The sequence below is a fragment of the Aspergillus uvarum genome (assembly GCF_003184745.1).
Source record: "Aspergillus uvarum CBS 121591 unplaced genomic scaffold BO82scaffold_19, whole genome shotgun sequence".
Taxonomy (NCBI): domain Eukaryota; kingdom Fungi; phylum Ascomycota; class Eurotiomycetes; order Eurotiales; family Aspergillaceae; genus Aspergillus; species Aspergillus uvarum.
The window spans coordinates 249,573-270,206 of NW_020291316.1; the positions used below are offsets into that span (position 1 = coordinate 249,573).

The 20,634-nt window shown below is 53.1% G+C and overlaps 6 protein-coding genes across 6 annotated transcripts; 4 read left to right on the forward strand and 2 right to left on the reverse strand.

The window, feature by feature from the left end:
- The first annotated feature begins 1,552 nt into the window (after positions 1–1,552).
- Positions 1,553–2,245, forward strand: BO82DRAFT_49076 (uncharacterized protein). The gene has a single exon (XM_025641254.1). The coding sequence runs from the start codon at positions 1,710–1,712 to the stop codon at positions 2,202–2,204; it is 495 nt and encodes a 164-aa protein (XP_025493172.1). The 5' UTR covers positions 1,553–1,709; the 3' UTR covers positions 2,205–2,245.
- Positions 2,246–5,639: 3,394 nt separating this feature from the next.
- Positions 5,640–8,264, forward strand: BO82DRAFT_353278 (patatin-like phospholipase domain-containing protein). Its single transcript, XM_025634914.1, has 2 exons — positions 5,640–7,131; positions 7,192–8,264. Exons 1-2 carry the CDS (start codon positions 5,689–5,691, stop codon positions 7,939–7,941), a joined length of 2,193 nt encoding a protein of 730 aa, XP_025493173.1. The 5' UTR covers positions 5,640–5,688; the 3' UTR covers positions 7,942–8,264.
- Positions 8,265–9,355: 1,091 nt separating this feature from the next.
- Positions 9,356–13,011, reverse strand: BO82DRAFT_412254 (TPR-like protein; the record flags this gene model as incomplete). The annotated part of the gene is made up of 4 exons (XM_025639832.1): positions 9,356–10,505; positions 10,556–10,771; positions 10,824–12,676; positions 12,725–13,011. The coding sequence occupies 4 exons, from the start codon at positions 13,009–13,011 to the stop codon at positions 9,613–9,615; spliced, it is 3,249 nt and encodes a 1,082-aa protein (XP_025493174.1). The 3' UTR covers positions 9,356–9,612.
- Positions 13,012–14,770: 1,759 nt separating this feature from the next.
- BO82DRAFT_49134 (RNA-binding protein VTS1) lies at positions 14,771–17,011 on the forward strand. The gene is made up of 3 exons (XM_025641255.1): positions 14,771–15,459; positions 15,516–16,792; positions 16,857–17,011. The coding sequence occupies exons 1-3, from the start codon at positions 14,958–14,960 to the stop codon at positions 16,911–16,913; spliced, it is 1,836 nt and encodes a 611-aa protein (XP_025493175.1). The 5' UTR covers positions 14,771–14,957; the 3' UTR covers positions 16,914–17,011.
- Positions 17,012–17,444: 433 nt separating this feature from the next.
- On the forward strand, positions 17,445–18,147 carry BO82DRAFT_332885 (EMC6 family protein). Its single transcript, XM_025633195.1, has 2 exons — positions 17,445–17,607; positions 17,707–18,147. The coding sequence occupies exons 1-2, from the start codon at positions 17,533–17,535 to the stop codon at positions 18,100–18,102; spliced, it is 471 nt and encodes a 156-aa protein (XP_025493176.1). The 5' UTR covers positions 17,445–17,532; the 3' UTR covers positions 18,103–18,147.
- Positions 18,148–18,208: 61 nt separating this feature from the next.
- Positions 18,209–20,623, reverse strand: mfs56 (putative MFS multidrug transporter). The gene is made up of 8 exons (XM_025640692.1): positions 20,233–20,623; positions 19,830–20,169; positions 19,760–19,772; positions 19,672–19,707; positions 19,221–19,617; positions 19,060–19,167; positions 18,387–19,000; positions 18,209–18,327 (listed from the first exon to the last, which is right to left on the reverse strand). Exons 1-8 carry the CDS (start codon positions 20,573–20,575, stop codon positions 18,247–18,249), a joined length of 1,932 nt encoding a protein of 643 aa, XP_025493177.1. The 5' UTR covers positions 20,576–20,623; the 3' UTR covers positions 18,209–18,246.
- Positions 20,624–20,634: the final 11 nt, after the last annotated feature.

Sequence of the window (20,634 nt, forward strand, 5' to 3'; positions counted from 1 at the left end):
CAGTGTAAAAGGTCCGATTTCCTCTTTTTTCTTCTCCCCTTCCACATATAGTACTTCGCTTCTTCCATTAAAGACGAGGGCGGAGAGGAAGAAGGGGGAGGGGTTGGCTCCAGTATGCTGCAGGTTCGGGGGTATGTAAAACCATACCAGTTCTAAGTTGAGTATAATTATGGAAATGAAAATGCAACTGGCGCACCAGCGGGACGAGCAACTGGACCGTCGGTGTCAAAACATCCCGTGATTGGTAGCGAGCCCCCAACTGTGCAGCTGATAGCGCCCTGGCGGACTTCCGAGTATAACGCTCTCGGGCGAATCAGCCTTTGCCCTCCAGCCACTGTGCATGACGCTTGACTCGACCCGGCTCTAGAGTATCAATCCCTGCTCGGTCACTTGTAAGAGCCTAAGAGGATCACAGGCAGTCTGACACTAAGGAAGTAAGAAGACCCGGCATACGGATGGATATGGGCAATCTGGGAGAGGGCCAAAATAACATCATGGCTTTCCCAATGCAGTTAATTGAACGGACGCTTGAGAAGTTGAGGCGCTCTAGTGACTGCCAGTGGAACTAGGATCTTACCTAAGGTACGTAGGTATGTACAAGAAATGACCATACACACTACTACCTTAGCGGCATCGAGGTTATGATTCCTTGGGATTGACTTCTCGATCATCTGTATGGGTGGGAAGATTGATTTGAACACATCTCAACAATTGTGTGGAAATCTCTTGCCGGCCGCATATATGGGCTAATTACTGCATCTCGCTTCATGCATCGGTTCTTTAGCTGAAACTCGGAAGGAGGCATCGCTTATTCCGAGGACAATAAGGTGACTGAATGGTTGTACGAGATTCTCTCTTAAAGTTATGTTTATTTCCACCCTCTTCCCCCCTCTATCCCTCCTCCATCTCCGCCCTCTGTGTGCAGTGTGTGTCAGCAGGAGAATCACGAAATCCTACTCTGTTATCTCGCACTGACGGATTGGCATTCTTCGGAGGCTCAAGTGGAACCCTAGGCTCATCAGGAGGGTTTCTCATCTCTAAGCATCAAGTGACTTGCAGCCCACTCGGACGGGCTTCGTAAAAATGATCGGGTCACCCGTCATGCCGAAAGCAGTTGACCCCCATCGTTTTCCTCCTCCCCCTCCTCCTCCTTTTCCGTTCCCCTTGGTCTTAAAGTTTGACAATCTAATCTAATACATTCCCTGTCTATCAACCCGTAACTTTCTATCCCATTGCATGGGGGATCAACAGGTGCGCCGTGCACAACGGCCTGTTCGACAATCTGATGATGTGCTTTGCTTCTGTGTGGTTATCTCGATGACCAAACCTTAAAACCCCTTCGGCAACTCGTTTCATTTGCTCAACAACGCAGTTGTTATGGATCGCTAGTCGCATTTCCCGCTGTCACACCGCTTTCTTGTTGACGCTATTCCCGGATATCACACCACATTCTTTTTTTTTCTGTCTTCTGGCTCTAGTGGTTTCCACTTTCTCGGTCTCTGTGTCAGTGATAACATCATTTGATCCAGAATATCTACGCCCGCCCCCCTTTCTAGGGGGTTGTGTCATTGTCATTGTCATTGTCAGTTGCCCTCATTCCATGGCCCACGTTCTCGGCGATCCTCCATATGCTCGATCGCAACGAGGGGTATTCTAGTGTCGAATCTTCGATATTCTATGACGTCTATGGAGGGGGGAGCACTGCTTGAATGATGGTAGTTGACCGCTCTCTCTCTTTCTGCCTCACTTATCCACACGTATGTAGGCCATGGAAGGGGATTGAGGCTGACTGTATCCATATCGCAAATGCCGGTCGCCCAGTCTTCACAATGATAATGACGATGAAGTGGGCACGGCACCACCTCTCTGGAATCTCTTCAATCGCCTGTTCTCGGGAGGACAATAGGCGCAATGGAGAATTCCCTCTTCATGCCTTGCCTCTCCAAGGCGTTTGTTTACCAGAGCCGGTATCCTTCCGGAGTGCGCTTTGTGATTTGCTCACCATTTTGTCCTATGGATACTACAGAAAAATCTACACCGTTATTACGAAGCCAAACATAAGGCAACAGTCATTCGCCCAGCGACTCTCTTTTTTTTTTTTTGTTCTTCGGTCCAACGTCATGACCAAGTTCGTGAGAGTACGTAGCCTGGTGAAACCACAACAAAAACAACAGCGATGTTTCCCAGTCAAATGGAATCGGTAAGAGAAGGTCCGGCCCTGTTCCATGCGTTGTGTAGCATGCTAGGAGTACCGTGGTAGAAACACAAGTTGTACACACACACACACACACACACACACACACACACACACACACACACATTAGCAGAAAGGCTTTGCTGTTATGCGAGGAGGTCCTCCCAAGGGTCTCCGGCCCAGCCCCTATACCTTGTTTCCGACAATCCTCGCTTCAAGCCTGTCTCACTACATTTGCGGAGAGATAGAAACAGAGGGTTTTTCGACCTCTTGGCGATGGGCGATGGGCGATGGGTTTGGCAATGGGCAAAATTCCCGCCCACTCACTACCTGATACAGGAATGTTGGAAACATGTCCGAAACAAGACATACGAAATACTTGTAGAGCGGATTGGAATGGGAGTCCCCGGAGCCTTGAGGGTGGAAGCTCCGATGTAGTCCCATCGTACCAATCACCGTTGAATCAGGACAGGGCGCACATGACCGACCCATTATGACATCTTCAGGTCTGGTCTTTGTCCACAGAGAAAACGCTTCATTCTTTTTGACACGCAGGGCGCTAAAAGCCCTGGCGACCAGAGTCCTGGGATTGACTGGAGAGATGGATACTGCTAAGTACTGTACGTATTCTACAGGCTCAGGGCTGTAGTCTAGTAGTCTTTGATGGCAGAAAACAGAAAAAAAGGCCGGACCCGGTTGTGGGAGACCGAAAGGGTGGAGAAAATTTGGCTCTTTTGGAGGGAGATCTGACGACTCAAATGGCGGGTTCTCCACTTATTGTTTGTTGTCAACCGCTCGAATCATCCCGCCATCAATGATCAGCATTTCGCTCGACGAGGCGCAATTCTGGTGCCAATCAGAGTTGACCGTGCATCCCGTTTGCTACTAGTACTAAGTAGATTTTTTTTTGGCTGCTCCCTCCCCCCCCCCAGCAACTTGACAAGACTGCACGGAGCGACAATGCCAAGGATAAGTCAACGGTCATAGGTTGCAAACCGAGAGACTTTTAACGCAGCACATACGTATAGTACACTCTCGCGGACCTTGCGAAGAGAAAGAGGAACTGGAAGAAGGGAATCACCGAGGCTTGATCTGCATGGGCTAGGCAGAATGTGGACGGTACATGGGCGCGCAACTGAACCAACTTGACTCACAGACTCCTTCATAGAAAGGATTAAGGCTCACTCTTGACGCATCCCGCCGCTTTAGGAAAGCAACATAAGAGCGCAGAGACAGACGGACGGCATAATAATAATGGCTTTGACTTCTATACTTCCCCGTCGTCATCATGTCGCTGTGAAGGTTTGCCATACTGTCCAGTAGTACTCTTCTTTCTGTACGCCGACTGACTCCGTCCGTTATCAGACCAGAAAAAAAGAGAGCTTGATAAGCGGCTATCGCGCTGGCGGGAGAAGTATACATCACAAGCCGTCGCTGCGATTCTGCCATGCTTGAGGATGGCAGAAATCTTGTTTGAGGGGCGACTTCCTGCAAGCTACTCGAGTAGCTTCAGCTGCACAGCAACGAGGGAGACGGAACGAAGAGAAGCAACCAGAAGGTTGAAAAAGCAAGATGCTTGGAACAACCGGTGATGGTCTGATGCGACTGCAGATTGGTATCATCTGTTTTTTTTTTTTTTTACCAGCACGCGAATGTAGCACCCGATCCCCCCAAGACCAACCTTTGGATGCAATGATCAATAATAGCCTTTTCATACCGTGGCTGAACCTGTACAGCCCAGGAAGGGAGCTTTTAGCCTGCAGCACCCATTGATCAGGGAGCCCATTCGTTGTTCGGTCATCATCCTGCCACTGATATCGCGCACCAATGACCGGTGCCAGAGGGAAAGGTTCGAACTATCGCCATATCACTAGTTTGCATTATTGCTGACCATCCTGACCGGTAGACACCTCCGAGGAGCCCATCGATCGCACTCCTTCCGAATTATTTGCTATTTTGGGGCAGGAAATTTCCCGTAATTTTTTCTACCCCGCATTTCTTGACCGTGCCCGGGATATTGTGATCGATATCATACAAACAAACATACAGTAACGCCCATGCGGCTCAGCTCAGACCCTGCTGCACCTTTCCCTGTCGCACTGATATTGAAATGCCGACCGATGGCAACATTGAGATCCGGGCGGCTATTGGAAGGGAGTGACGGGATCGTATCCGGGGGGCCGGGGGGTGGCAGTAGACTACAGCTAGGCTGAGGGCTGAGTGTACATACAGTCAGTCAGTCCACTCACTCGGCTGAACCTGTGAATAAAGCACGGGTCGATCGCTGTGCAGCTGAGACCCACGAACCCTCTCTCCTCTTCTCAGCTCAACCGAGTCAACTCAGCTCAGCCGATGCATGTGCCACACCTCCTCATAAAGTACTGTACAGTACCTGCTACATGGAGGGTGGGATCGACTTACATATGATCTGGGGACAACCATTTCAACCAATGTATTGACCTGTTAGAAGCCGTTGGGACATGTACAGGGTGCAATCACCCGAGTCATGCCTACAGCCTTCCGCGTGTTCCTCAGACATGTGCGTGCGCAATAAGGGGGAGGGGAGACCGTACGGGAAACACATTCCTTTCAACTGCTGCCCGGATTTCACACTTCCCTTGGTTATGTAAGTATAAGTCTGGAGTGAGGTGAGCCCCGCGGTCGGATGATCATGGGGCATTCAGGCAGTGATTTACAAGCTTCCCTCGTCTGCACCGTCGATCTATCGGTGACACAGACCCATCGGATTACAAATGACGAGGAAGGGATGTGCAAGTTGAGTTTTTCTGATAAGCTTCAAGCCTCCAGGGAGGGACAAGCGATGCGACAGCATCCAGGAAGGGAGGACATAGGTGTATAAGCCCGGTGGAAGGTAATCTGTGTGTCACGCTGCAAAAAGCAAAGTGATAGAGCAGATGTTTGATTGTCGCCTCCGCTGCACTCTCTATTAGTTTCAGCTTCGCCAAGGACTCAACTTGCGAGGGCATTTGAGTGCGTATTGCAGCATGATGGTTAGACGGTGGAGGAGGAGGAGGAGGAGGAGGAGGAGCTCAGGATTCGTGTTCTTTGCGGAGGAACTTGTGGCGTCTTAGACCTTTGCTTCAGTACCAGTAGCCACATACTGAGAGTCTGTGCATAGCTGATAACCGACCATGAAGTCTCATCGCTGTTGTTACTATATGTACTACTTAATGCAACGGGCTAGACTCGGGACCCATGGTTCGGTGCCGATTCGGGCGGGCCTGCAGGGTACGAAATACTGTACGGAGCACTCAAGCCACATTCTTCCTAGCGGAGTTTGGTCTGTGGCGCATGAATCCCAGAAAAGGGGCGGTGCTGGGCACTGCATGGAACGGAGGTCACTGACGTCGGTTCCTTAGTGCGTCACTCCCTGATTTCCCCCCTCCCCTCTCTCTCTCCCGGGAAATCCAGCCAATGCCACCTCCTCCGTTCGATCTTCCATCATTTCTCCCCAACATGCATTATCGTCAACCATGAATGGAGCAGAAAAGTCTCCAGCGACCGAGATCTATGATCCCAGCGCCATCCCCGACTACGACCACGACTTCATCAACCCCGATGATCTGCGACAGTTCGAGAACGCCCTGACCGACCAGGGGGCCTCACCATTGGTGGCGCTCAACGACTGGCGGCCGATCTACCAACGAGTCAAGAAGGGCCGCAGCAGCCGTCGCAAAGGGCCGCGGCGCACCAAGGATGAAACGCGGGAAGGGGTTCTCTACACATTCCTGAAGTGGCCGTTCCTGCTCATCGTCTTTGGCTGGATCACCGCCCTGGCCATCGCTTACGCCTTCACGCGCATCTACATCGTGCTGTACGAGCACTGGATCTCGTGGCGGGGCACGCGGCAACGGCTCCGGAGGCAGCTCCATGCGCAGACCAACTACCGCGACTGGCTGAAGGCCGCCCAGGCGCTCGATGACTACCTCGGCAACCAGCGATGGAAGGAGATCGACGAATATGCCTACTACGACCACCTCACCATCAATAACCTAGTGAAGCAGCTGCGCAAGGCGAGGAGAGAGGCGGAGCGCGAGATGCACGACAAGGCTGGTGGAGCGGGGGAGACGCCGGCGGCGGAGGAGCTGTGCACGCTGCTGGAAGCGTGCGTGAAAAACAACTTCGCCGGGGTGGAGAACCCTCGGCTCTACAGCGAGGCTTATTCGGGGACGAAGAACCTGGTACAGACGTACATGGACGAGCTGCATGCGTGTATACAGGTGGTGTCGGAGTCCAAGATGATCAGCACCGAAGAGAAGATCCGCCATTTCAAGCACCTGGACACCAACTTTGGACGGACCGCGCTGTGTCTTTCTGGCGGCGCTACCTTCGCTTACTACCACTTCGGGATTGTGCGAGCGCTCCTGGACAACGAGATTCTGCCGGAGATCATCACGGGAACTTCAGGAGGAGCGCTGGTTGCGGCTTTGGTTGCTACCCGGACCGACGAGGAACTTAAACAGCTGCTGGTACCTGCGCTGGCGCACCGGATCCAGGCCTGTCACGAGAGCTTCCCGCAATGGTTCATGCGCTGGTGGAGGACAGGAGCTCGGTTCGACACTCTGGAGTGGGCTCGTCAGTGTAGCTGGTTCTGTAGGGGCTCGATGACTTTCCGGGAGGCCTATGAACGGACAGGACGTATCTTAAATGTTTCGTGCGTTCCATCGGACCCTCACTCACCCACTATCTTAGCCAACTACCTCACCTCGCCGGATTGTGTTATCTGGAGCGCTGTTCTGGCATCCGCGGCCGTCCCCGGCATCTTGAACCCTGTGGTACTAATGACCAAGAAACGTGACGGCACACTGGCGCCTTATTCGTTTGGACACAAATGGAAAGATGGCAGCTTGCGGACCGATATCCCCATCAAAGCATTGAATCTGCATTTTAACGTCAACTTCACCATTGTTTCGCAGGTGAGACTTACGTTCCCCACGACCCAACGACAGACACTAACGCACTGGACTTGTACACAGGTCAATCCCCATATCAACCTCTTCTTCTTCAGCTCTCGAGGGTCAGTCGGCCGACCGGTCACCCATCGCAAAGGTCGCGGCTGGCGTGGGGGGTTCCTGGGCTCCGCGATTGAACAATACATCAAGCTGGACATGAACAAGTGGCTGCGCGTCCTACGACATCTCGAGCTCCTCCCGCGACCACTGGGCCAGGACTGGAGCGAGATCTGGCTGCAGAAGTTCAGCGGCACGGTCACCATCTGGCCCAAGACCATCCCCTCGGATTTCTGGCACATCCTCTCCGACCCGGACCCCGAGCGTCTGGCGCGCATGCTGCGGGTCGGCCAGCAGAGCGCCTTCCCCAAGATCCAATTCATCAAGAACCGACTGAAGATCGAGATCGCCGTCGTCAAGGGGCTACAGCAGTTCACGCAGGCCGGCGGTCGAGGCGTCTCGCCGGCGCCGCCGCGCTGGCGGCAGAACGGTGGCAGCAGCAGCAGCCCAATGGATCCCTTATCTCAGCGGCTGGACCACACCCTCCCCGAAAGACAGACCGAGGAGACGCAGTACCTAGTGGATACGTCGCACTCGGACCTCTCATCCGCGGAGGAATCCTCCTCGCACGCCCCGTCCCGACTGCGGCTGCGGGTCCCGGAGCCCCGACGGGGTAGTTCGGGGAGCAACATCTTCGAAGAGATGCGACGCCAATCGGCCGTGTTCTTCGACGATGTGGATATGTATGGTGAGGAGGATGCACTCCGAGGAAGATAGATTTGCTGGACGTGTTGCCCGTTTCCCCGGTCATCTTGTCAACTTACAACATGTGATTTCTAGTGCCCTGTGTCTCATTTAGCCTTGCTTATCATCTGGTGGAGATTTTGGTTATCATGCCCATTTCCCATTTGCCCTGTCCCTGTCCTTGTCCCTGCCCTTGGTCCTTGGATCCATATTCACCATATAGTTATTTGGCGCTTTTTCCTTTTCTTTTCTTTTCTTTTCTTTTCTTTTCTTTTTTTTTTTTACAATTAGCTCAAGACCCTAGAAATTCTGTATATTACTTTCCACACCGAAATCACATCACCCTTATCTTATAAAACACTCCCAAAAAAAAAAACCGAAGATACCAGAAATTACCTCGATTACTCGAACGGACCCAAGTACCTAGTACCCCGTACCTCGAACCAATGCCCTTACCTCATCTATCGAGAGCGATCTTCTCATTAACATCCAGGTTAAGCTGGTATTTATTGGATAATCACTTCCATCCAATAACTAAAATACATCCCATATTTCTTGATGCATAATGCTCAGCTATATACCATACGGTCAATCCCCGTGGAACTTAAACTTAATACTGAGTAGTATGAGGATGAGGATGAGGTAGATCGACCCCCCCGAAGGTAACCCCATCTAACTACTGTACGGTGACTATATCCCAGCATCGACGCATAGCCAAATCCTCAATAATGACATCCAAATATGAGGGTAACCCAATCGAAGACAACCGTACCCGCGGATCCCTCCTCGTCCGTCCCTAGGGAAAGGGATATTGCGGGGTAGATTGAGATTTCGATAACAGTCAATGAAGATTGAGTCTAATGTCCAGTGTAAAGTTCGCCATCAGTTCCCTGTCTACCCTGCTAACACTTAACCCCAAATCGAAAAGTAATCTACAGCGGGAAAGGAAAGGAAAGGAAAGGAAAAGCACGGAGAAGAAGATGATCATGACGTCTAACGAGGCCGATCGAAACGCCGGGGTGGAGGGGGAAGTAGGTATACCGAGCGAACCTTCCTCGCGGGGGTGGCGATATTGCTCCAGGCATCCTGACAAGGATCTCTGGGCTTTCGGAGACCAGTTCTGGGCTGGGGTTGTTGACTGGTTGGTTACGGGATGTTTTAATTTGAATAAGTGGTATGATATCGGTTGAGTTGCGTTATTGGATGCGGATTAGGTTGGCATTAAGGTTGTTTGGGAGGGTTGCCCAAGTGTACAGTACTTATTAGCATAACTTGGAGATGGATGGGATATGCAAGTGCTGTAGTAGATGTGGTTGCAGTTTCGCAGGTTGATTCAAACCTGACTCGGTCCAGTTAAGCTGTTTCCGACTGAGACTATGTTCTGCCGAAAATCATGGTCGAACCCTCGACAGCGTGATGGCGTAGTGTAACGTTGGGCCGCTCGACTGGAACTCACTACGGACGACGTTATCCGACTGAGATAATCAAAACCTTATCCTCGACTACCCTGTTTGACAGTTGTCGGGTGGGGAGATAGCATATCATCTATAAGATCGCCCAGAGGTGCATGCCAAGCAGAGCGTAGGTCCCCCTTTTTCATCGTGTCAGAAAGCCTTGCTTGCTCCAAGTTGTGTTTTAGATTGAACATGACTTCATGAAATTCCACAGACACGATGCATGGAGCCCCGCCTCCGATCCGTCATCCTAAATAACCAACCATTGGGCAGTGACCTGCTGCGCAGATCGGATATCGCCGCCAAGAGCGTAAATGCTCTGCAATGCCACCGCGGCTTCCCGCGAAAAGTCCTCCACAAATGGAGCCGGTTCATCGACTCCCGCGCTAGCATCGGCCATGACAACACCGCTGCCGTCTATCAACCCCGTGCTCTGTCGCGAAGCAGGTTTGGACTGCGCTTGAATCTGCGTGCTTATGTCGAGCACGCGCTGGTACCCTTCGGCCGCTAGATGCGCGAGCCCAAGCGTGTGCCAGACGCGGGCAAAATTGAATTCCATCTCCTGGCGCTCGGATAGCAAGGTTCCCGGACGTTCGCGGACACGTCGGTACTCCTGCATAAAAGATAGTCCCTGCATGATGAGGTAGTGTCGGTTCTCGGATTGCCGTTTCAAGGACTGGTGGATGTAACAGAGGGCGATTGACAGCAGGACCACGGGATTCTGGTCATCCAGCGCGTAGGCGCGAAAGAAATAGTTCAGAGCCGGATAGAAACTGTTACCCGAGTACAAAATATGCCCGTACAATACTATCAGAGCAATATCCATTTCCTCGGCGGAGATGGCTTCTCCTGTGATCTCGTCACGGGTCGACAAAGAGGCGCGCTCCTGGTAGATCGACTCTCGCGGCCTGTTCGGTCGGGCTCCCGCGTTGCTTTCGGGAAGGGTGAAGTCCATCGCCTTGATTTGACGCAGCATGAACTTCATATTTGGAGAGGAATGGAAGAGGGACCGCTGGGGGTCGCCGATGAGACGGCTTAGCATGGCAAACAGGCGATAGGTGTCTGTCACGAATTGGTATTCTTTGATGAACCAACGCGCCTCGTTCGTGAGGGTTTCTTCATCCTGCATGCGAAGTGCGCAAGCTGAAGATTTAGTTAGTGTTGAGTCGAGAACGAGTTCCAGGTCTACTTACTAAACCAACAGACATGGATCATGCGGGTACTGGGCTTGGAATGGTACCAGACGCTCGCATCTGCGGCGGCTGCAAGCGTGTCATACGCTTCGTCAGACTCATCTTGTGCCGCCACATAGAGGGCATACTGGAGAAATAGATCAAGCCACGCCTCGAAGCTGATCCCATGGTAATCAGTAGGAATAGTACCCTGCAGGGGCTCTTCCGTGATGTTTCCTAGGGACATGTCAGTTTGACAGCACCGAGAATCGGTGGGCTGGGATCGTACCTAGCGACTCATGAAGACGAGCTGCCATTTCTTCCATCTCCTCGATGAGGGTCCGGCCCTTGCCCTTCTTCCTCTGTGCCTCTCGCGAATACCCTAAGAAGGTCATGTGGCGTTGGAGCGGATAGAAGATTCGGTTGGAGCGGAACTCGCGTAAAAGCGCATCGGCGATGTCCAGCCAATCTTCCATGGCTTCGTCATTTCCACCTTTCACTGCTTCATGCAACTGGAGCAGCTTGCCGTACAGGAAGTGCACGTTACTTCTCCTCTGCCCTTCATCGGGCTCGGCCTGCTTTCTGCTCACAACTGGTGCGGCCGGGGTGGTGAGAACGGCGGCCGGCGGCATTTCAGGAGAGGGAGATTCTGGCACGACCGGGGCGACACCTGCCTCCGCTAGGCGAAACTCCATCGCTAGCTGCTCCAGTCTCGTGTCTTTCCGTCGTCTATGGCTCCGAGTTTCCTGCCTTCCAAGAAGAACTGCTTCATTGACAAACTTTAAAGCCTGCTCGTTCATTCCGATCTCTTCATACAGTCGTGCAAGCTGGACCCTGGAGTCAATGTGTTGCGCGTCATACTCTGCCACTGTGAGATAGCAGTTTTCTGCATCTTCAAGCTTGCCCAGTAGCCGGTAGCAATCACCGACCGCCATGAAGAAGCTGGCGTCTGCATACTCATTTGTCTGTTGCAACGGTGTATAGAATCTCAGCGCCTCTTGGAGCAACCCAACTTCCTTGAGAGCATCGGCAACCTCGCGGAACAAATCACCGTAGTCGTATAGTCGAGCGTCCTCCGAGGTGTCATCTGGTTCCAGCCATTCGAAGTGTTGTAACGCCTCATCTTTGTGGTCGTATCCCATTTTGAGTCGGAAAAGACCGAGCTTTATCCGGAGTTCCAGCGGCAGCCCCAATCCATACGAATCGCGATGCCATCGTCGCGGGATGTATCCATCCGTCTTAATTCGTCGAGGAGAATCATCCGCGTCCCATTCGCGGTCGTCATCGTGGAAATCTTTCCACATTGTGTCATGATTCCGGCCTAGCAGCCATCTAGAGAGGGTCTTGGTGGCCTTCAATCCCTCGAACGGACGGCCCACAAGGCTGTGCAATTCAGCATAAATGTTGATGTCCGACCAGGAGAAATCGGGAACATCCTGTGGCTCGTAAGTCAGGATATAATCAACACTTCTCGACCATATATCCACCGCCTTATGGGCCTCCTGGGTATCAATTAATGTCTCTGCGAGGTGTCGCAGTGCTCTCGCGTCGTTTGGCCGCTCTCGCAAAATACGTTCGTATTCGGTCGTAGCTTTTCCATTGTGGTTGAGCTCCCTGTAGATGGCAGCTCGCTGAAATCTGACATTGTAGTTTTGTGGCTGGATATCGAGCACTCGACTGTAACAATAGACAACGTCGTTGAGGGCGCTTGTGCGATCCTCCCCGCTGCGGTCTAGGATCATTCTGGCTACTTTGGTCCATACTCCCGGGTCCTTTGGTCGCGTGTGTGCACCGTTGAACAACGCCGTCAGCGCTTTGTCGGGCTCACCTTGAGCCAAGAAGATTTCGGAGAGAAGTGAATGCGCGGCAAACATTTCCGGGTTGATCTGAATGGCTTGCTTCACCTTTACAATGGCACGGTCATAGTCACCATCAATAAAGGCCGAGGTGGCCTCGGAGTGCAGGATCTTGAATTCCGGGCTTGGTTCCAATGGCTTGCGAGGGCCTCGTTTGACACCTTTCATGCCTCGGGCTCCATAGCGGCCACTGAAGGGGCCTCCCTTGCGGCGGCGACGACGACGGTGCGCGAGCGAATCGTTATCGTCTCCTTCCTCTGGCGGGGCTTCATATTCTTCCTCATCACTGCTGTCTGTCAGGATCGGCTATAGAGAAGGATTAAGTCTTGCTTACGTCTCTTCCTCTGAGGATAAGGAGTAAAGAGAGTCCGAAGAGGCATCCACTTCGGGATAATTGCCTACATCCTCGTCGTCGAGTTGATCGTCTGCTGGTTGTGTGGAACCACCGGTAAACAAGCCTCTGTATAGACGAGGATCCAGTAAGTGGTCGATGGAGGACTCTGCCTGAGCCGGGGGCTGATCGCCCTGCCATGGGTAGTGCATTGTCTGGTTGACAGCCGGATAGGCGTACTCCTCGGGAGAAATCCCGTGCTCCGGGTAAGTAAAGTCGGGATAGTCCATGGTATTGGACGATTGTTCTACTGCTTGATAAGGTTTGTGCAGAGTGCTTTGAATGTGTGGCTTTGAGCCTTGCGGGGACAACAAGTCATGCAGGATTGACGGTCTGGATCCTCGGAAGTGGTTCTGCGGCCAGACAGGGATCGTCAGCTTGCTGCACCCCCGCGACACGATAATAATAGTCTAAGACTGGAAGCGGTCGCAGTGGCGTGGTCTCAAGGATCATGTAGCGGAGTTCAGACTATGGAACCAAGGGTGAACTGAACCATCATTGGGTGACACTGAGATGCGGCGCTTGGGGAGGGGATCAAGAAAAAAGGCTGGTCAAAGAAGACAAGCACTGTGAAAATGGAAGGGGTTTGGAGAGGAGAGAGGGTGTGTGGACTGTGGATGGTCAGATGGCGTTGCAAAAGGTGTGTCTAATCCATGTTTAGAAAGATTCGAGAAATCCCAAGCGTGCCAGGATCAAAGAAAAAGGAATGTTTTTTTTTTGTTTATCATGGTTCCGATAATCATAAGGATAGTGATAAGAGGCAAGACATAAGAACGAAAACAATGAAGGACAATAATAACTTAAGACGAGACTGACATTAAGTTAAGCGGCTAGACCAGTCGGTTTAGAGAGGACAGGAGGTAGTTACGGATTCTGGCGGGAGGTTTCAGGTTTCAGGGCATTTAGCTTGTTCGCAAGGACTGGAAGTCGATATAGGTCGATATAGAAGCAGGAATAGTATGCTTTGCTTCTGGATCAAATAGTGATGCTGGTTGGCTGAAAAGAAGAAGGGCGAGGTGAGTGAAGTGAGGATGAATGGTGGATGGCCAACTCCGTCCAGTGACTTTTTTTCTGCCCGTTTGTACTTTTTGACGCTCCTTCCTTAGAGCTGCAAGCAGCCCCTCTGCTATTATTCTATTCTCAAGCCCTCTTCGTCTTCTCTTTTTCTTTCCCTCCCTTCTCTCCTCTTCCTACTCGACGGCCCCCCCCCCCCCCCCCCCCCTCTCACTACTATCGGTTTCTTTTTATATCTACTTTCATTTTCCCTTATTTTCTCTTCCCTTTGATGCTTCAGGGTCTTTTACTTGCTTGTTGTGTTTGACACACTATTGCAATTACATCAAAAAAAAACATTCCTGACATCCTTTCGTTTGAAAAGAATAAAAAAAGTGCTACGAAAAAGAAAAGAAAAAGAGAAGGGGAAAAAAAAAGAACGAAGGAGTGGTTGTTGAGGGAAAACCCACAAGTGAAAAACTAATCAAGATCCGGAAAGTCTCGCCGCTTTGTCCAACCGACGCTGGCTTCTCTGGCCTTGTTTCGCTCTCTCTCTCTCTCTCCGTCTGACTGAGCCTCTTTCTCTCTCTCACTCTCACTCTCTTGTTTTCATCTTCCGATCAATTTCTCCCCCTCCCTCCCTCCCCCCCCCACCGGTCGACCCTATCTCGTCCTTCCCCCCCCCTCCTCTTCGACCCCCCTCTCACTCTCACTCCGACACCCTTGTTGATGCTCCTACGATTCGATTGATTTTTTCTACCCCTAAGAATTCGAATCGGGTAGTGCAGCCACTGGACTGGTCTGTGCATCCCTAAATCGTTTCTCTGTCCAGAACTACGCCGTTGGCTTTATCACGCTTCCACCAAGGGTCTCCATCCTTAGTGAGATCAGTCATTTCGCTCCCTCCTTGTCGACTGCTGCCCTCAAGTACCGGCACAGGGTGAAATTGCTTGGGACAAAGGAAGCCAAAAACCAAAAAAAGGACTCGATAAAAAGTTCGAAACATTCGTCGGTTTTACGCAAACTCAGCAGGTGCTGCAGGTGTTTTGCAGTAATATTCTTCTTTCTGTATCTATTATCCGCCCGGACCTCGCGAAAAAAAAAACCCCAGGGAGATCCTAGCATCTCTTCTCTGACCTCGACCTTCCTTATTACCGAGACAACCACCACTCATTGCTCACTTATGGCCAGCCACATCATCGGCAACCGCAACAGCACTCCGGAAGCTTCCAAGTCTAGCCTTCGCCCGCCTTCCTCTTCTCGAAATCTCGGGACGCACCAGTTGCGAGCATCGGCCGATATGTCGGGCTTCCCCTCCCCGCTGTCCTCCCGCAGCATCCGTCCTTCGTCCGAGGTTTTCTTCAACCAGCAGTCGCAAAACTCGAATAACACCGAGGATCCCCTAGACCGCGCGGCTCAGCAATGGCTGGCGGACATTGACCAGTACGAGACCACGCTGGAGGAAATGGCCGCGGCTACCTTGGATCAGGATTTTAAGGACGAGCTTAGTGCCATCGAACAATGGTTCCGCGTGCTCAGTGAGGCGGAAAGGACCGCTGCGCTTTATGCTCTGCTACAGCAGACCACCCAGGTGCAGATTCGTTTCTTCATCCAGGTTCTGCAGCAGATGGCTAAGAGCCACCCCATGTCGGGCTTATTGTCCCCGGCCAACTTCGGAGAAAAAGGTATGTCTGTTTCGCACAGTATGGGTACAATGACTAATTCGTGACGTTCGCGACAGACGCTATGTCCAACCGACTCAACGATGCCATGGCCAAGTTGAACGTGGACAGCTCTCGAAACTCTCTGGGCCGTCCACCCCCCTCCCCGGGCGCTAAGCGCAACTCCGGACTCGATTCCTCGACCATCAACGCCATGTTCCCTGACGCGGCGGCCGCAATTGCCAAGAAAAAGGCCGAGTTCACTCAGCAGACAGGCAATGCGCCTCCCTCCAACCGGAACAGCGCTGTCTTCGGGGACCGCACTTCCTTCGTTGCGCCAACCATCTCAGCCCCGGACAACACCACCGACAACCTGGGCCAGCCCCCCGTCTCCCCCTGGGTGCAGCGCGGCTCAGAACCTCAGCCTCCCATTGCTCGACCCAAGTCCTCCTCGGGCCAGCAGCCGATGGGGCAATTCAGCCAGAACCCCTCCAGCCTGCGTTCACCCTTACCCACCCAGACGGCCACGATCCCCGCTCCGGAGATCGATGCTCCTCTGCTCTCGCCTTACAATGTTGGAAATGCCAGCTGGGCTTCCATGACCAACACCCCGATGACGGCTACATTCGGGCAACAGGCGCAGCACCCTCCGCAGAATTCGCAGGCCGATATGGTGGCTAACGCTACAGCGATGAAATTGGCGGCTCTGTCGACCGTGAACAATCGGATCGCACTCGACGATGCTCGCAAGTACCGCCGTGCCCGCTCGAACGATGGCCAGGGCAAGAACTCGGTCAGCCACCTGGGACCCCAGCCTCTGGCCAGCCCAGGACTTCCCACTCCCAACCAGCTCATGGCCAACCAGTTGTTGAATGCTCAGCAGCTGGCCGCTCTGCAGGCGCAACAGCACGCTGCTATGGCTGGTCGTCGTTCCCGCCCGACATCGCCCGGGATCGCCATGCAGGGCGGTGGCTTGGGACACCTGAACTTCACTTCCCCACAGAACAACGGGTTTCTCGCTGCGTACGACCCCAACAACCCGCTCATGGGTAATGGGCTGAGCGCGCTAGGCATGGGACAGTTTGGGCTGGGCGGCCATGAAGGCTACCTCTCGGACCACTCGGAGGTGGCTCGTGGTCGGTCGCCGCGCGGACGTCGGGGCAGCTCGAAACCGCCAGAGGACCCCACGGACCCCGCTCTGCTGAAGGATATTCCCAGCTGGCTGAGATCGCTCCGGTTGCACAAGTACACTGAGAACCTGAAGGACCTTAAGTGGACGGAGCTGGTTGAACTGAGCGACAAGGCTCTGGAAGAGCGTGGCGTGAATGCTCTGGGTGCTCGCAACAAGATGTTGAAGGTGAGTTTAGTCTGCAACATGATAGGATCACCCAACGAGCAGTGTAGCTGACCATATGAAACAGGTGTTTGAGCAAGTGCGCGAAGCCAAGGCCGACGGCAAGCTCGACAACATCGCTTGAACGAAACACAGGGATTGCATCCGGCAATCCCCCATTCCACTCATTCATTCATTCTTGAACTGAACGACGTTTTCTGCTTACATTCTCTCTATCGCATTAATTGACCTAGATTGGCTTTGGGCATAAGTGGCAGGATCCGAAATGAACCTATGAGCGATCTCATATCGGCATGAATCTTTGGGAGGAAGTTGTCTAGTTATGGAACATGAGGAGCTGTTTCCCAGTTGGTTTTTTTTCTTCTTGCTGTATTTTCCATGTTGATGCAGACATGCTTGGGGCTGTGTCTCAAGGGTGTCGATGTTATGACGGATAGGATGTTAATGTGATAATTGGACAAAGGAAATTGACTGGATTTGGGGTGTAGATAATATTTGAATGAATGAATTGTATAGTATGGTGCTTGGTTTGTTGCTGTATAGAATGTAGCTTGTATCGGCGAATCGCTCTTGTGGTGAGCTAGCTATCAGCTCAGCGGGGAGAAGCGGCAGAATCCCCACTCGACCTTAGCTTTGGTAACCATCACCACCACCACCCTCATCACCTCAATCCACCCACCAAGCCTTTTCCACCAGAATTCCGAATTCTTCCACCCCCCCACAAGGGGAAGATCTATCTCAAAATGCCCCCCACAAAACAAGAACTCTCCCTCCTCATCAACCCCCTAGTCCCGGAGTCCCTCGCCCACAACAACCGGGTAAGCCAGCCCAGCCCATCCCATCCCACCCCAAACCCAACCCTGACTCCGCCTCCCGCCGCTTCCAATCCCATGCTAACAAGACACCGGGAAAAATAGGTCCTCACCTCCCTCCACAGCCTAACTGCCTTCCTCCTCGGCCTGACCGCCGGCATCCTCTCGCTGCAGTCGGCCACGGGCTTCGCCTTCTACTTCCTCGGCACGGTGGGCGTGTCCGCGCTGTTCCACGCGCTGGTGCTGTACCGGTCGCAGGGGCTGGGGGCCGGGATGTACTTTGCCGGGGCGCAGGGGGAGGTGTCTGGGATGGATGAGCGGGGGATCGTCCGGGGGGAGGCCGCCGGTGCTGCTGGTGCTGCGGCGGGCCGGAAAGCGCCGACGACGAAGATGGTGCGGCGGGCGGCGTGGCGGGATGTTTGGTTTGGAGGTGGGGTGCTCGGTGAGGCGTTGTCGGGGTTTGTGTTGGGATGGGCGGGTGTTGGTGGGGTTTTGCGGTGATTTTTGGATCTCTAAGGGGATGATGGGGAGAGGAGAGGTGGGGAGGACGCTGCATTTACGCTGATTAGGTGTTGGTGGTTATGGGCAGGGTTGAAAGTGTGAAGGTATTGAAGGTATCTAATTCATGGGTGCAGTTCGGCTCTATCATGCTTGTATGTGCGATGTAAGTTGCTCGGCGGGGTTTGATGTAGGCTTGCTGGGCTGTTTGTAGGACTTGAGATTGCCCTGCGTGGCTATGAGTATGCAGTGTACGCTTCCTGGGGTCAATGAAGGAATGGACTCACCGTGGCTAATGCCCATAGATAGGGCTCGTGGATCACCTCGCTCCGCGCTTCTCCCCCATCCGCGCCCGCCACATTCACCCATACGTTTCCCATGATCAACCCCGTCAGCAAGCTCACGCCCATGATCGGGAGAATCGCGATGAACGCCCACATGATCGCGTCCTTCCCTGCGACCCGGATCGCCTCTTGTGCAGCAGCTGAGAGCCCATCCAGCATGGACAGGGGACTCTGGTCGTGGACGTTCAGCGTCGTGCCGCCGCCACCGCTGAGCCCCTGGACGGCTGCGGAGTGACCGAACTTGTTGTTGAACACGCTGGTCATGATAGTCAGGCCGATGGTGCCGCCGAACGGCAACGAGACCTGCATCAGGGACATGGCGGGGGCGAGCCTCTCGGGCCAGACACCCACGGTGTGCAGCGAGGAGGGGACCAGCCGTAGTCCGATGCCCGCTCCGGTGACGACCATCATGCCGCAGAGGAGACTGGTGTTCTCGGCGCTGATGGCGTAGGAGATTACCGCCAGCCCGAGGGTGCTGAGGACTGCACCCAAGGTGAGAGGGAAGAAGGTCTGTCGGGGGGAAATGTTGCACATGTATACGGCGGAGTAGACGCCTCCTGAATCACACTGTTAGTGCATTGATCAGCGGTGTTGAGCCGGGGAAGAGGCGCTGTACCTCCTAGACCCGGAATGTAGTATAGAAGCTCGAGTCCGGACTTCGACGTGGAGTATCCTGCCACGAGGATGTAGTAGATGCTGATGAAGTAGAAGATGGAGTATGACGCTAATGAAGTCAGTGACCACCACGATTTCACGAGCGAAGGATGTCAGGTTTACCTGCTCCCGTCGCGAAGTTCAGGATTGCCAGCCAGATCGTATCTCTCCGTTCAAAGAGACTGTAGGGCAACACTGCAACATGCCTTGGGAATATTCTGGCAAACAGTCTGCCAGGCTCGAGCAGATACTCGTACAGGAAAAATGCCACGAAACAGATTGAGCCCACGATCAACGGCGCCAGAACCTGAAATGACGACCACGAGTATGTCGCACCTCCCCAGGTAGTCGCCAGGATGATGAGGCCCACCCCAAAGATAAAGAGAATTGATCCTCCGAGATCCACTGTCACAAGAGCCGGAAGCACAGATGACCATCTGGAGCCCTTTTTGAACATGGACCCCTCGACAAGGTCGTGTCGTAGCAACGCATAGACCAGAATATGGCTCAGTACAGCAATCTTCCCATTCGATTAGCACACCTGCACTTCCAGTAACCGGGTCTGCGGGCTCACCGGAATTGGAACCACAAAACAGTATCTCCAGTTCGTCTTCTACACTGTCAGCAGCTGTTGCACCTCAGTGTGAATCCAAGAGACTCACTTGAGTTAGATACCTAACTCTCGGTGATTAGCAAAGCACGCCCAGAAGAGCAGAGAAAGAGAGAACATACCCTCCGACAATAGGACCCACCGCGTATCCCACACCTCCAACAAGCGTGAACAAAGACTTGTTCCGTGCGTTCTCCTTCAACGAGACCTTATCCGCCAGGATGATCATGATCAAATTCCCCAGCCCCGCGGATCCGGTGCCCTGCAACGCCCTGCCCAGCAGCAGCATGCCCCATGTCTGTGCCGCTGCGCACAGCACGCTCCCAATAAGCATGAGAAAGAGCGCCGTCTGCAATACCCAATGCCGCCCAAAGACGTCGGCTAACTGACCGAAGATCGGGATAAAGGTCGTCGATGTCAGGCTGAAGGCGGTGACGATCCAGTTCAGCTCATCGAATTGGTCTGTCGTTCATGATTAGAACTTGACTACTGATCTCCGAAACCTTGATGAGAGGGAATACTGACCAAAGTGCGACGCGATGACGGTGGTTGCAGTGGCCACGATAGTCAAGTCCAGGGTGGACAGGATGAACGGCAGCGAGAGACCGGCGATGAGCCTCAGTCGATACATGCGCCGCTGGCGCTTCTGCTCATGACAGATACTGCATTTCTCATTGAGCTCTGTAGGATTGAGTGCTTCAGCTGAGTAGGTGGTCGTTCTATGCGCCGAAGACTCGAGATCTTCATTGCCCGCAATAGCTGGCTTGTGATGGTGAACTTGTGAGCGATGCAGACAGGGCTGCTCTGGCGGAGGGGGAGTCGAGCCACGTCGTTTCTGACGAATGTACCTAGTGGCTGTAATGATCATTTCACACAATAGGTCCTCGTCAGGGTACTGGATGAGTGAAACAGTAGTTTCTGCATGTC